The following is a 14,310-nucleotide window of genomic DNA, read 5'->3' on the forward strand; positions in this document are numbered from 1 at the left end:
ATCTATTAGGACAAAAGTAATGGCCCACCCACATATTACATCTACAGGAGCTGCTAGGCCATGGAAACCATGTCATGAAGCTCATGGCACACAGTCTTTGTGCTGATCTTAATGACAGAGGAGCGTTGCTGACTTTTACACACTATCCAAGGACCTGGCTGTGTAACTTTACATGGTCTGCTACTGCCACATGGTCTTGAAATAGCTTCCACTTCCAGTTGATTGTGGGGTATTTAGGAAATTCACTAAATGCCTGCTTACAGAGATGACATCCGGTTACTTTACTGCTCAGTAAAAGAAACCCATTCTTTCACAAATGTTTGTAAAGACAGACTACGTGGACTGGAAACACCTGAATTCAAAGATTAGGAGGTGTGGCCTAATACTTTTGTCCATATGGTGCATCTTTTCATTCATTCATTCATTCTTTCATTCATATTTTTCTGGTTGCTCTGCACTGAGTCACACTAGTATTTTAAAATAATTCCAGAGGCAAGACTATTTTGAAAAGCAGCTACATACAAATAATGAAAGGAAATATCAAAGTTTTCTGCCGTAATGACATTGAGTCATCCAATTTTGCAACAAAAACACTTACATAATATGGGGGGTTTTTTACAATAAGAGCAAGAAAACTGTGTCTCTGTGGAAATATGTAATGCATTTTTTTCTCATTGTTTTGGCTGCTGGAAGGCTGAGCTTCGGTTGTGAACATCAACAGGGGAAAAAGAAAGAAAGAGCAAGGAGCATGGTGGTATTTTAATGGACCGAAATGACATTTGCTGGTAAATGTGTGTCCTTTAATGATCTGTAGCTGATCTGACATTAGCACTTCACGTTTCCTAGTAAAGATTGAACTGTTTGTTTGGTCACTTGTGCAGGCAAAGGTGAAGGTAAGATAAGACGGATACTTTCATGTGGGTTGTTATTGTTCAGAGTAAGTGGTTCTTGTGCATTTTATCAGTTTGCTGCTTGGCATTATTGTACAGTGCATAAAACATGAAGCATACTCTACCAGGAGTCACCCCACAGCTCTAAAAACTAACTCAGCTGGTCGAGCTATATTGCTGTCATCAGAAATGAATGTTACCTCAGATCATGGTTTAGAGGATTAACGTTTCCTTCCTCACTGCATCTTTTTTCTTGCCTTTCACATGCATTCAGTGGGAGCCAATTAAAATTCAAGAAAAACACACATCATCAAAGTGAATGCATTTAATTGAATTGTTATACATATTATGTTGTGTTATTGCATATAAATATGATGTTCTATTTATAGGAGAATAATTATGATGCTTCTTATTTATGGAGAAATATAATCTGCTCAAATAATGCCATACACAAACATGAAAATAAGAGTTCTCATGATGTGCAGGTGTGCTGATATTGGGCTTCAAAGCATACAATAGTAAATATTATGATAATCCTAATAATTGCAGATAGTAGCATGATCTATGTGAAAAATCCTGGCCGTCCACTGAATTTTGCGTATAGTCTTAATAGAACCCTTTAGATTTTCTGAACAAAGTTGTTTTGACATCGGGTAGGTGATACAGTTCGCTTCACTCCAGGCTATGGCAAAATTTTAGCTGCAAAGATGATTCACCTTAAACTTTCAACACTTACCACACACATATCTGCTTCTCGATCGTTCAGAAAAGAAGGCAGAGGCAAACAACATTAAGGGCAGCGGGAGAAAGATTAAGTGTAAACACACACTTCTACATGTAGACTAACACTCGTGCACCCCCAGCACCTGCAGCATGAGGACCATTAATCAGCTTGCTAAAACGTCTTGAATGTCCCCAACTCCAAAGGCAAACATGAGGTCCTCAAGGACTCACAGGAAAGAACACAAGCACGTGGGTTTGTGCAGACACACGACTCACACATTCACACCTGCACTCTACTGAAAGATCCATCAATTATACACGCGTGCTTTAGCCTCTTAGGGAGAAATGGGTCCTTATAGATGCACACTGCCAGATAAATACTTACATTTCATCTTGATTTGCTGGATGATCTCAATGAGCTCCATCTCTGTAGGCATGTAGCCCATGGTCCTCATGCAGTCTGCGATGTCTTTGTAATGGATGAAGCCATCCGCATCATAGTCAAATTCCTTAAAGGCCTCCTGAAGCTCTGACAGACACATAAACAAATTCCATCGACTGCAGCAAACCGTAAAGTTGGGTTTTCCCAAGAGTCAAGCGTGCATGCACACACCCACACACACAGTGTGTAGATACAAGCAGAAGTCTGAGCTTTAGTGTGTGATAGGTGTGTGTTTAAAGGTACGTGTCTATGATTCTGGAGACAAATGTTGCATTTTGTACAAAAGTTATTGCACTTTCAAGGAGATTCTGGCAATATGGTGGGAATGTAACACTGATGAACTAATGGTGAAAAGGATATTTTGAGGATCTCCTCAATCCCACAGACAGATCTTCCATCAAGGAAAGAGAGTCTGTGGAGTGTGTGCTTTCATAGCACAGAATCCTCCAGCCAAAATAGACAGTACGACCCAGAATGAGTGACTGAGTCTATTGACTGAAACTATTCTGTAAAGTGTTTACAGAGGTCAGGACAGAGAGTCATTTTCCTGTAGGCTTCTATAGGATTTTTTGCCACTTGCTATCGGCATCTGCTGGCCTTCAGATAGAATGCAGGTTTAAGGCACTTGTACACTGGCTTAATTTTTCCAACATGCAGGTAGGTCTAGGTTCGCACTGTTTAATGTAGAGCCTGCTGACTAGATCACTGTCTGGGAAACTAGCTCTTAATGTAGGTTAAATGTGTATGACTTTCGTACAAAGAACTGATCATTTGTTGCCTGTTTCCACCAGGATCACTGAACAAAGGGCAGCACATCTGAAGTAAAAAATTCTAGAACATAAATAAATGTATTCTGAGGTGTAGCCCAAACTTGGAATACATGTTAAATAATAGTCTTCCCCTTTGGTGTCAGCGTGATGACACAGAATTTAAGCAATATTGAAACACATCTCTCACTCCCAGGTTGTCACATATGGATGTTTAAAAAGGAAGCACATGACATCAGATTTATAGCACAGAGAAACCATCATTTTTCAGCATGAATCTTGTGAAAAATAATATTTAAACCCAAACCACAATCTTTTGCTAAACCTGACAAAATTGTGATACACTTCAACACCAGTTCAATCTCGAAAATGTGCATTTTTTAGAGGTCGACTCGGTGCCTGAAGCTGAAGCAGCCCCAGCACCATAACATGGACACTGTATCTTTTTACTAGCTGGGATAACATTCTCATTTTAGGTTTGACAGCATGTCTAGTATTTAATGGCAGATGGCTTGAATGTAAATTGAGGCTGCGGTTTGGGGAAGGCCTCAGAGGGGACTGGTGGTGCTTCCCACGCTGGGCAGATCCCCAAAGAAGGCATCCCCCGGAAGCAAAAATGACTGTGCATTACAAAGGTCAAACGCTGTTGCAAAAATACAACTGGTAGGAATGCTTGGAACCAGTAGATTGGGAGGAAAAATCGCTGTGTCCAGGGAGGAATGAACATCATTTGGTTGTAAAGAAGGGGCTTGAGGTGTAAAACCTGGTCACGTGTTAATGGAAGCTGCCCTGGCACCCTCATGCTATGAAGGTTAGGTGTTGAACTTTGCAGAAAAGGGGTAGTGTAGAAACAAACTGACATCCCAGTGCCAAGAGGTTTGCAGCTCCATTTTGCAAAGGAGGAAACAATGTAGAAGTAAAAATGGCATCCCGGTGCTGTAAAAAGAATGCTACCTCAGCACTATTTGCACTGTTTTTTGGAAAGGAGAGATAGTGGAGCAAGAAACTGGCAACCCGGTGCCAGTAATGTTCATTGTTTCTGCATTTTGCGAATGATGGACAGATGGCAGAGAAAACAGCACCTGGTCCCAGAAAGGTCTGCAAAGAAGGAAACAGTAACCGAGAAACTGGCATCCTGGTGTAAGGAATGTTTACTGCTGCGTCTGCAAATGACCAGTATTTGAGAAGAAAACTGGCATCCCAGTGGGGGAAAAGCTTCCTGCTGCATTTTGGGAAGGCGGGATAGAGAAGAAAGAACCTGACATCCCAGGGGCCAAAATTTTGCTTCTGCACTTTGTAAAAAAGAATAATGGATTGGATTTATATAGCGCTTTTCAAGGCACCCAAAGCGCTTTACAATGCCACTATTCATTCACTCTCACATTCACACACTGGTGGAGGAAAGCTAAGTTGTAGCCACAGCTGCCCTGGGGCAGACTGACAGAAGCGAGGCTGCCATATCGTGCCATCGGCCCCTCTGGCCAATACCAGTAGGCGGTAGGTGAAGTGTCTTGCCCAAGGACACAATGACCAGGACAGAGAGCCCGGGGATCGAACCGGCAACCTTCCGGTTACAGATACACTTCCCAACCCCCTGAGCCATGGTTGGGAAAAGAGATCAAAAACAGTGAAACTGGCATCATTGTGCCAGAAATTTTTGACGTTTAGATATGCACGCGTTGAATAATAGTGGGCTAGGTTAAGTCTAAATCCTTAATAGAAAAATATTTGGGGGATTTTTGGGTGTCACATATAGATAGAGAACCGGAAGGGGCATGGGTAGAGATGTAGTCCCACTCCTGAAATTCCGATAAATTATCTACAGTTAGAAAGGGAATATTTGACACCGAGGGATGTGAACACTTTGAAGATTCACGGAATTTTGTATAGTAAGGTGGTGCCTCTCGTAGAAGTATTGCCATCTTGCCTAGAGTTAAATATTGAGTGGTGTGTGTATTGACTAGTAATTTATCTTTTACTTCATCATGTGCTTGCGTTGCAATTACACCTTCAACAACATCTTACCATCTATCTCCAGTGGCATCAGCTGCCTCTCCTGCACAGCAGAGGAAAGAAAACAACAGTAGAAATGATTACAACAGTATCAGAATGGGGGATGTGAAATCAGGCTGGCTTTAAAACTGTGAATTCTCCTGAGAATCATCCCAGTGATCATCTGTTTTTGACTACTAAATTAGAATAACATGCATATCATGTCAGCACTGTTGCTGCATGCCGACAGTAAACTCTAATGGGATTTAACCCAGCGACATGTCTTGCTAATTTGCAAAATGACACGCTAGTGTACGCGCGCGTGCATACACAAACACGGCGTCTTGAGGGAGACCCAGCATTGTGTGAATATACACCCATGCACAGCCATAACATAACAGTGAGCTGCAGAAACTTTGCACTGTCACAAAGAAACACAGGTACGGTTAAGCAAAAATACACATGTGCACACACACACACACACACTTGACACAAGATATATAATTTGCATATAGCCGCGTGTGAAACATTCAGTATTCTCTGCCTTGTTTTGACAATTGCTCAGGGTGATCTCTTTTTCTCCCTTTTTTCCCTCTAACATTTCCATATTTTCAGAGTGAGGCAAAGCTAGAAGCTAGGAACAAAATCTCCACCTAGTCATTAAGAATAATAGATGACAGTGAAATTTAGGTGTGCTGATGGCTTAAAATAGTAATATGATGTTATATGTTTGGCTACAAACAGGCAGTTTTAATGAAAAGACATTATAACTTGGAAATCACTTGGAATACATATCCGTAGGCAAGAAATGCAGACTTAAAAGGATGGGCTTTGTGGTTTGGCAGTTTTGCAAGAATCCATCACACACTACAATATGTAAGCCCTTGAAAAAAAACAACAACTTAATAGTCACATATCACATGCCCTTGAGAGAGTGTTCTAATTAGCACATTTGCAAACATGTGCTGATTTGAATTTGCATAAAAAAGAGCTTAGATATTAAAAGATCACACTGAAATGTCATTAATCATCCTGTAGATGCACTGAGATGATGTGTCCTTAGCGAGATGGTTGCGGCACAGTGTTTTGACTCGAGGGCTTGCAAACAGTGTGCAACTCTACTGCAAAAGCATTGTCCACGGGGGGAAAAAGCAAGAAACATGCTAACTCAGTCATCTTACAGAGCAATGGAGACTGACATATGGAAATGCTGCTTAGCAAAAAGACACCAGAAGCCCAAGGATATCTCTAAGTTCAAAGAAACAACAAACTTTGATTACGTACAGAACAAATGTTGGCTGATTTGCTGTGGGCTTGTGTTTCAATACTTGGACTTGGGATTGGTAAGGCTCAGTACAAAAATGATGAAATATCTATTCACTTGAATATTTCTTGCCTCCCACAATTTTTTATGGATCATCTTCAAACTTCACTTCAAACAATAATATACTGGGGCTTGGGGAGCATAAGGGGCTGGATGTCTTAGCATTTGACCCTTGCTTTCCTTGTTAGTACTCAAGGTCAAAGTAGACATAAAAAAATTCAAGAAACCATCATTAAATGAAAGGGCATGGAGTGAGCTGTACAACACACTATCTTTTCAAGACTTTCCAGGCGTAGCTACATAGGCACAGACCACCCTCACTAATTTCTGCTGCACACTCAGTCATTTTGTTCTATAAGCAGGCCTGAATTATAACAGAAGCCGCTCAGTTCAGAAAAAAAGAGCTTCAAGCATTACTCCTCATCAGCTTTTAAGGGGTAGAGAAAAAATACTGCGTATCATACAGAAGAGAGACACTGTTGAATTTCAGTTGCTTCTAATTAGTTCCATATTCTACAAGTAGGGCTGTGCGATATGACCAAAATCTCATATCCCGATACAAGAATTCTATCATCCGATAACGATATAAATCACAAAAATGTAACATTTTCTGTAAATTCTGTGAATCTCGACTTGCTGGAAGTGTTTCCAGCTGCGCGTCATGTAGCTGGAGTCGAGTGTTTTAACAGATGCATGAAACTATACATTTTTAGACACAAGTTGTAACGGCCGCAGTTTTCTTTGAGTATTTATTACACAGCGTGCTGCGGGGAAAAGCCTGTTCTAAAAATAAACTAAGGTTTATTTTTTAGCACCTGGCGGCTCTTTTTTAATTCTCATCCGTAAATAATCTGCTCTTTCACGTGATTCAGTTTATTTTGAAAAGTCTCAACAGGATATTGAGCTTTATTGTGAAAGGTTTACGTGGAACATAAACAAGCGGACACGCGATGCTGTTACCGTTATTGTTGCTAACCACAACACATAAAAACAGGTGTAGTGTGGTTATATAAAATATAAGAGAAAGAGAGAACTTTAAGAAATTAATATAGCCACTACAGTGACCATCAAAACGATGAAAAAATATTGCCGTAAACACTTTATTTTGCGACACCACGAAACAAACTATAGCGTAAAATGAAACCATAGACGTTTTTATATCGTCATCCGATATATATGTTATATCGAACAGCCCTACCTACAAGTATAAAAAATACTTCACCCCAGAACCCATGCCACCCTTGCTTGTGAGCTATTACTGTTTCACCCTTGCTTTTAACCAAGTGTCTGTTTTCATTACTCTACTGCTACTTTTATGAAGGCAAACCGTTCTTCAACCTCGAGTTGTTCATTTTTTTAAATGCTCGAAAAGTGAGAGATAAAAAGGGAAATCTGAGCAGCACGGGTAATGAAATGCAAAGAGAAGTGCAATATTTTTCTTCCTAATGCATGTTGGCACTCAGCCTGTCTAATTCATAAATCACACAAGGTCATCCCGTTCAAGTGCACAATAGCATCAGGAAAAGGCGCCTGTCGTTTATTTGGAAGCTGCGCCGCATGGCGGGCGTTCAAATGATTATTCACTGTGTAAAACTGCCAGCAAGATTTGTAACATAAATGCAACGTCAAGATGCAATTGCACCAGTTATATTACTAAATGTGGGCGCTACTTAAAACATTAAGGCACTAGTAATTTATACAAGGCTTTTAAGTTGTAAAATAGTCATTGCATAAAAAACAAAAACTCAATAGCGCCAGCAGCGCTGCACCACTGTTTACCATGCACAGGATCCTGCAACCACAAAAAGGCATGTTCACATAGCAAGGTCAACATATTAATTAGATTTTTTTTTCATCCAGAAATGATTAGTTCGCATGCAACTCAGGCTCTGAATTCATCCGTCAGAACAAGCCCATTAATGGTTCATTTCATTTTGTCTGCCTTCATGTGGCCCACTGAGCAGCACACTGCTTTGTAAGTATGACGCGTGTACACATGTGAGAAGAAGTTTCACATTAGCATGCATCAGCATTGAAGTGAAAAGGCTCTCAAAAACCCACAAAGCAGTGACATTACAGTGTACAGTACAGAGTACAGTGCGATTTGCTTTGCATTCAACTGTGCTTCTGTCTGATGTGCACATGTATCAGTTGTCTTTCTTCTTCTCTCTGCCAGCCGCTTGTTCGATTAGATCTGATGAAGGCTGACAGGGAATCTTGCTACTTGTGTTGAGATTAGGAAGGCTGCAGGATATGGTCTCTCTACCTCAGTGTCCAAGCATCACTTGTAAATTCAAACATTAGACCGCCACGGTAAAACAAGCTAGATCAGTCATGGCAGGTGACGTAGTGAGTCGGAGAGGAGTGTAAAATTGTCCGCGGTAGCCCAAGGTCATGGTGAGATGTTCTTCCTTTTCCAATAAATGGGCTGCAACTCTGAAACAGTCGTTAGTTATTAGGAGATCGAGTTATGCAACATCTGTAAATGTTCATAGGCGCACAGCTCCTCTTGGGGTGGGTTTCATTTCAGGAAATTTCAGGAAATCCTTCTCATGTGTGTGTTTAAAGATTAATCTAGCAGCTAGAGAAACAATGTGGTTTGCAGTTAAATGACCTTTTAACTTAATATGATTACTTGTGACAGAGGCCAGCTTCACAAAAAATAAGTAAAGTAAAAGTACATTTTGTAGCATTTACTTTCTGCCCTCTTTCCTCTGCAGAGTCAGTGAATATTATGACTGCGAAAGAGAAAAAGTGGTGTTCGGCTCTAGCACAACATTTTTCTCAGTGGCCACTCTCAGCATTGCCACAAATGAGTCTCCTGTGGCACAAAAGCAGTTTTTCCATTGACCATGACTATAAAATGGAAGTCTGTAAAACAGCAGACAGTCGGGACTGAGCTGCAAACAAGGTTTTGTTTTGTTTTTTATTCTTCCAACTTAAAAAAAAAGAAAACTAGCTTTCTAGCAGTGTAGAAAAGTGAGATTTGCTTTTTATGGGAGAGGTGATGACACACAGTTGGGGAGATGGGGGGAAAATAACACAGAGGAAAACCTATGACTTTGTTTTTTTGGTTTAGGCTCCAGCGGAGAGCAATTTACTCCAACCTTTAAACCCAGAAACCAGCCGTCCATGGTGCAATTTTGGGGCACTTACTGAAACACATTTGTCACATAATTTGTCACAATTAAATGTTTCAGATCACCCAAGAAATTGTAATATTAGACAAAGATAACCAGAGTAAATACAAGTTTTTAAATGATGATTTCATCTACTAGAAAAAGGCAACTATCCCGTGTGAATATGTATTTGCCTCCAACACATAATAACTGGCTTTGCCACCTTTGGCATCAAGAACTGCAATCAGACATTTATGAAATGCGACCATGAGTCTCTAACATCACTGTTTGGGTCACTTTTCTTTACAGAATTGTTTTCTTTCAGTCACACTGCAGTATTGTACAGCTTGTTTCAGGTCATGCTAAAGCATCTCAATATGATCTAAGTCCAGACTTTGACTAGGCTACTTTTGTTTTCTCAGATGTGGACTTGCTTTCGATCATTGTCCTGTTGCATAATCTTCAGAGCAGGAACTGATGGGTCTCCTTCAGGACTTTCTGGTAGAGGGCAGAATTCATGGTTCCATCAGTTACAACAAGACGTCCAGGTCCTGAAGCAGCAACGCGGCCCCAGACCATCACACTACTGCCACCATGATTGACTGTTGGTGTGATGTTCTTCTTATCAAATGCTGTGTTAGTTTTATGCACGTGTAATGGGATGCATACCTTTGAAAAAGTTCTACTTGTGTTTTGTGGGTCCACAAAATATTTTCCGAGAAGTCTTGGAGATCATAAAGCTGTTTTAGGGCAGAGGTGAGTCTCTGTGTTGTTTTTGGTCAACAGTGGTCTTCTTCTTGGACGTGTGGTCTGCAGTTCTTCAGATGTTGTTCTGGGTTCTTCTGTGACTTCTTGGATGAGTCGTGGATGTGTTCCTGGAGTAATTTCGGTAAGCTGTTTTAAATTTTCTCCTTTTGTTGCTCTCACCGGGATACACTAGAAATAACTTTGTAACCCTTTCCTTCACTGACAGATCTCAATGACTTTTGAGTTTCTTGTATTATATAATGATGTGTCATCATACAAAAACTGCATTTTGTATTTAGTTGGTTTATCTTTGTCTAATATTAAAAGTTTTTGATGATCTGAAACATGTAAGTGTGACAAATATGCAAAAAATACAACAAATCAAGACGTGGCAAATTTTCACTGTGACTATGGTTTCAGTTGTGGGAGGATCATCTCTGTTACAGTTTTTAATGAAAAGGACAACTTTGTTCTCACACTTGAAAACATGTGCAACACCAGCATTCCCCATCTAATCTACCAGCTGCACGACAAATTTAATGCAGCCTATAATCCTGCCGAGGGAACGTTTACTTTTCTCAGAACAATTAGATATCCTCTCCTGGGCAAATCACTAATGTCATCTATTCATGCTTCATGGATATTGGCTCATTAGGAAGACTGACTAGTAATGTCCACTGTTATATTCATGAACATTATGAACCGACTCTTCCCATCATTACTCTGTACATACCTGAAATGACTGAGAATTGTACTCAAATCGAATCTTCAAAGGGTTGAATTGGCTGTATATTGTGGTCTTTAATTCCACCATGTGTCTCCAAAATGACTATAGCTGAGTATTGTTGCATCTAATCAGTCCTAATCTTGTGTAAAAACAACATTATAATAGACTCTCTGCTTATCAGGTTTTAGTGATTCAGTTATATAAAATAAATCCTGCCTTTTTCCTCATATAATACATGAGAAGAACTTTACTATTTGTTCAGGAGCGTTGAACATGGCATATGTCAAATTAAATCATTGTATGTTATGATTTTAAGTGCTTCATGTGTAAATCAGCTAATATTTCCAACAAAAATCAGGATGCTTGTGCATCGTTTCTTGGCTCATGTCCATTTGTAATTTTTTGAAATATTCCGTAACATCCTGCAGGGACCTGGGATCATGGTATCAGCCGTGAAAAGAGCCAATTCTTAACCCGAGCCAAGCAGAGCATTACTGGAAGATGACACAGAGTCCAGGCATTAAATCATTTGTGAAATTATTGGAGTGCTTCCCCCCCTTTTTCTTTTCCAAGGCATAAAGGACATGGATTACAGCCCACAGTCCCAATTTCATATTTGAATTAATAGCAGTTGGTAATGATACTGATTTCCATGGTTATGTGACCTATTCCACATTAACAATTACCGGTTTACAAACAGAGCATTTGCTTTTGGATCGCTATGGATCACTGCAAACAGCCACAAGCAGTGTTTATACATACAGCTGATTGTTAGTGCTCACAATCAGCTAAATAAATAGGGCAATTTTCCTGCTCGGCTGCATAACTTTAAATTTAATGTTTTTTTTATTCAGCTGTGACTCACTGTGCAAACCTCCACTTTATCACAGTTCTGTGTTTGTGTTTTGTGTAGCATAAAGGAGACACATTTGCATTTTTGCTGCACATGCTTGTATTGCATAATTGTTATTAAAATAAATAAATGCTAGTAAGGCTATTTTTTCTCTTTTAGAGGGCTAGGAAACAACCACTATTTAAGATTTTGGATGTTTCCAGGGGTTTTCAAACTGTGAAGTGGAGACCTGCTGGGCTGATGGAGATGAGGCAAGGACATATCAATTGAAGTGAAAGGAGCAGGTGCACCTTGTACACGTTGAGCAGTTACTGTGACAAAGGAGGAGATTGTGGAAGAAAATATTAACTCTTACTGGCTGGTTATCATCATTTGTGTCTAAAATCAAACTCAGTTTTGCTTTCGATGAATTTCAGGTTGCAGAATATAACATTAATCAATTACAGCGTTTGATCAGCACCACAAATGACAAATTCAGTCAGAGGTCATTTAAGCGTATGCCAAAATAGATTTAGCCTTGCTAAAGTAAGATAAAGACAAGTATGATGACAGCAAACATGGAATAAATGAGATACACATGCACATACAGTATGACTGCATGTTTTCAACAGATACTACCAGTTAAAACTTTTAGAACACCCCAGTTTTTCCAATTATTTATTGCAGTTCAAGTTGTTCAAGTCCAATGAAAAGCTTGAATTGATATAAAGGTAAAGTTACCAAAAACTGAAAAAAATAATGTACATTTCAGAATTATACAAAAAGGTCTTTTTTTTAAGTGAGGACAAAATGGCTTAACAATTTAAAGCTGTTCTGCGTCAGTGCAGGTTGATCAAGCCTTGAAAGCTGTTGCTACTAATTCCTGCAGGTGTTCCAACTTTTCTGGATTACTTACAACCACTTCACAGCTTTTCAGAAAATGTATCTATTTTTAATCAATGAAGTGTAAATAATTCAGTATATATACTGAATAAATAAAGCCTAACTTTATTTATGAATTTACTTTATATATAAAGTAAATTCATAAATAAAGTTAGGCTTTGATTCAACCATGACTTGAACAACTTGTGATCTGTCCACCTGTCCTGTCTGTCCCATGTAGAGATAAAGGCTAACTTGATAGTCATGCAGCTGGGTTCTGGTGCTCTTCACTTCGTACTGTGTAAAATCCACAGCACAGAAAAACTGGATAAAACACCCTAACACCGGTTGCTAATAGCCAGTGAGAAATGTATTGCTGAACAACAGACCACTACATCTAGAGACTGGTGAGTGATCCCATGGGCAACACCAGTTACAGTGAGGTTTACCATGCTGGACCTACAAGCTCTTTGAGATTGGTTTAGTTGCTGAGCCACCTGTAATTTGCATGGAAGACACCAACATGCAGACACTCACCAACTGTTTCCTACATAGTTGTGAAAATGTGAAGAGTGCCACGCAACTCAAACGACTCACTTTCAAAGTAAAAGTTGCATCTCTTGAAACATGTTGTGTCTGACCATGATTTCAGTGGCCGGACACAACTTCACTACAGTGAAGGAGAACAGTTCCAGTTTGAGTCACACATTTTCAAGTTTCTCTACTTGAAAAGTTGGTGATCAAAACAATCATAAGGTCTTTGGTGCAGCACCCTCTTTTGCAACTAATTTCACGAGCGACTGGCAGCAACTTCCAGTAATCACTCGCCAAGCACTCAGTGATGGGGTCCTAACCATTTTGATCTTTTGTGTCTCCATCTCTGTGCCTGCTCTTTGATTCCTGTCTGCACCAAGAGATTCCCCTTCAAACACAAACATACAGTATTCAGGTGCAGTTACTGTTAAATTAAGAGGCATTTTTACTATAAAAGCATCACCAGGACATGCTGATATGGACTGTGTACATTATTTTTTTAATAATCCACACCACCTGCTCAGTTTATTTTATATTTGCCCTTTATATAAATGTGCTGTTACCCCTGAATGTAAACATACTCCAGAATGAAACCTTGTTATTTATCACTATTGAGTGTCAGGTTCTGTTTAAATTAATGTGTATATGCATGAACTGACCTGTCCAAAAAGTTTATTAAGGTAGGCGACGTAGGCAGCGGCCACTGTTGAGCTGTTGCTGAGGCTCCTTTTACCACGCCGACTACCCTGCTCCTCAGGGCCCTTCCCCTGGGGTGTGGGGGACTTTGAGCTGTGAAGAGTGCATTTGCACGCCAATTGTTGAGAGCTATCATCATAAAAGCCAAGTCTATAATTTCCCCTCCAGCAGTTTACCAAATACACTTAAGTGCCTTTGAGGTAATATTTTCCATCCCTTGTTCGTGCAGCATCAGCTGCTTGGGCCTAGTCAGGTGACATCAGTGGTAACATCAATCACCAGAAAAAAAGGAAGAAAGGCAGTGTCTCCCAGGAGGGCAACTTGGAAACCTGGAAACTCTACAAGTTTATTTTTCAGGTGATGTATCACATAATTGGGTGCACAACTCTACACGTCCCACTCCCCTTGTCCTAATCAATGTTGATTAGAAACAGAGAACGATAATAACCAGAATTTCTTGGAGAGGCTGAGCTGAAGGGCCTTGTTTTTAAATCTGCCTGCAACGGGTGATCTTCCAGCTGCTGCAGCCCTCCCCACTCGTGGAGATGTGCTAGGAAAGAGAGAGGCCTTAATCAACTTAGAGTCCCATTATTTATTTAAAGAAAAAGAAACATAAATACTGACTTTGATAGAGT

General features: G+C 39.9%; 1 protein-coding gene across 1 annotated transcript in view; it reads right to left on the minus strand.

Moving 5' to 3' along the window:
• The window catches only part of cabp4 (calcium binding protein 4), a 29,273-nt gene that overhangs the window by 9,717 nt on the left and 5,246 nt on the right, over nt 1-14,310 (minus strand). The window contains exons 3-6 of the mRNA XM_005741089.1: nt 14,124-14,225; nt 13,639-13,768; nt 4,848-4,878; nt 1,999-2,142 (exon numbers count right to left, since the gene is read on the minus strand). Of these exons, the coding sequence (XP_005741146.1) occupies nt 1,999-2,142; nt 4,848-4,878; nt 13,639-13,768; nt 14,124-14,225 (407 nt within the window). The remainder of the gene's footprint in view (nt 1-1,998; nt 2,143-4,847; nt 4,879-13,638; nt 13,769-14,123; nt 14,226-14,310) is intronic.

This window comes from Pundamilia nyererei, unplaced genomic scaffold (assembly GCF_000239375.1).
Source record: "Pundamilia nyererei isolate P.nyererei 1_Seehausen unplaced genomic scaffold, PunNye1.0 scaffold00107, whole genome shotgun sequence".
In the NCBI taxonomy this organism is placed as follows: domain Eukaryota; kingdom Metazoa; phylum Chordata; class Actinopteri; order Cichliformes; family Cichlidae; genus Pundamilia; species Pundamilia nyererei.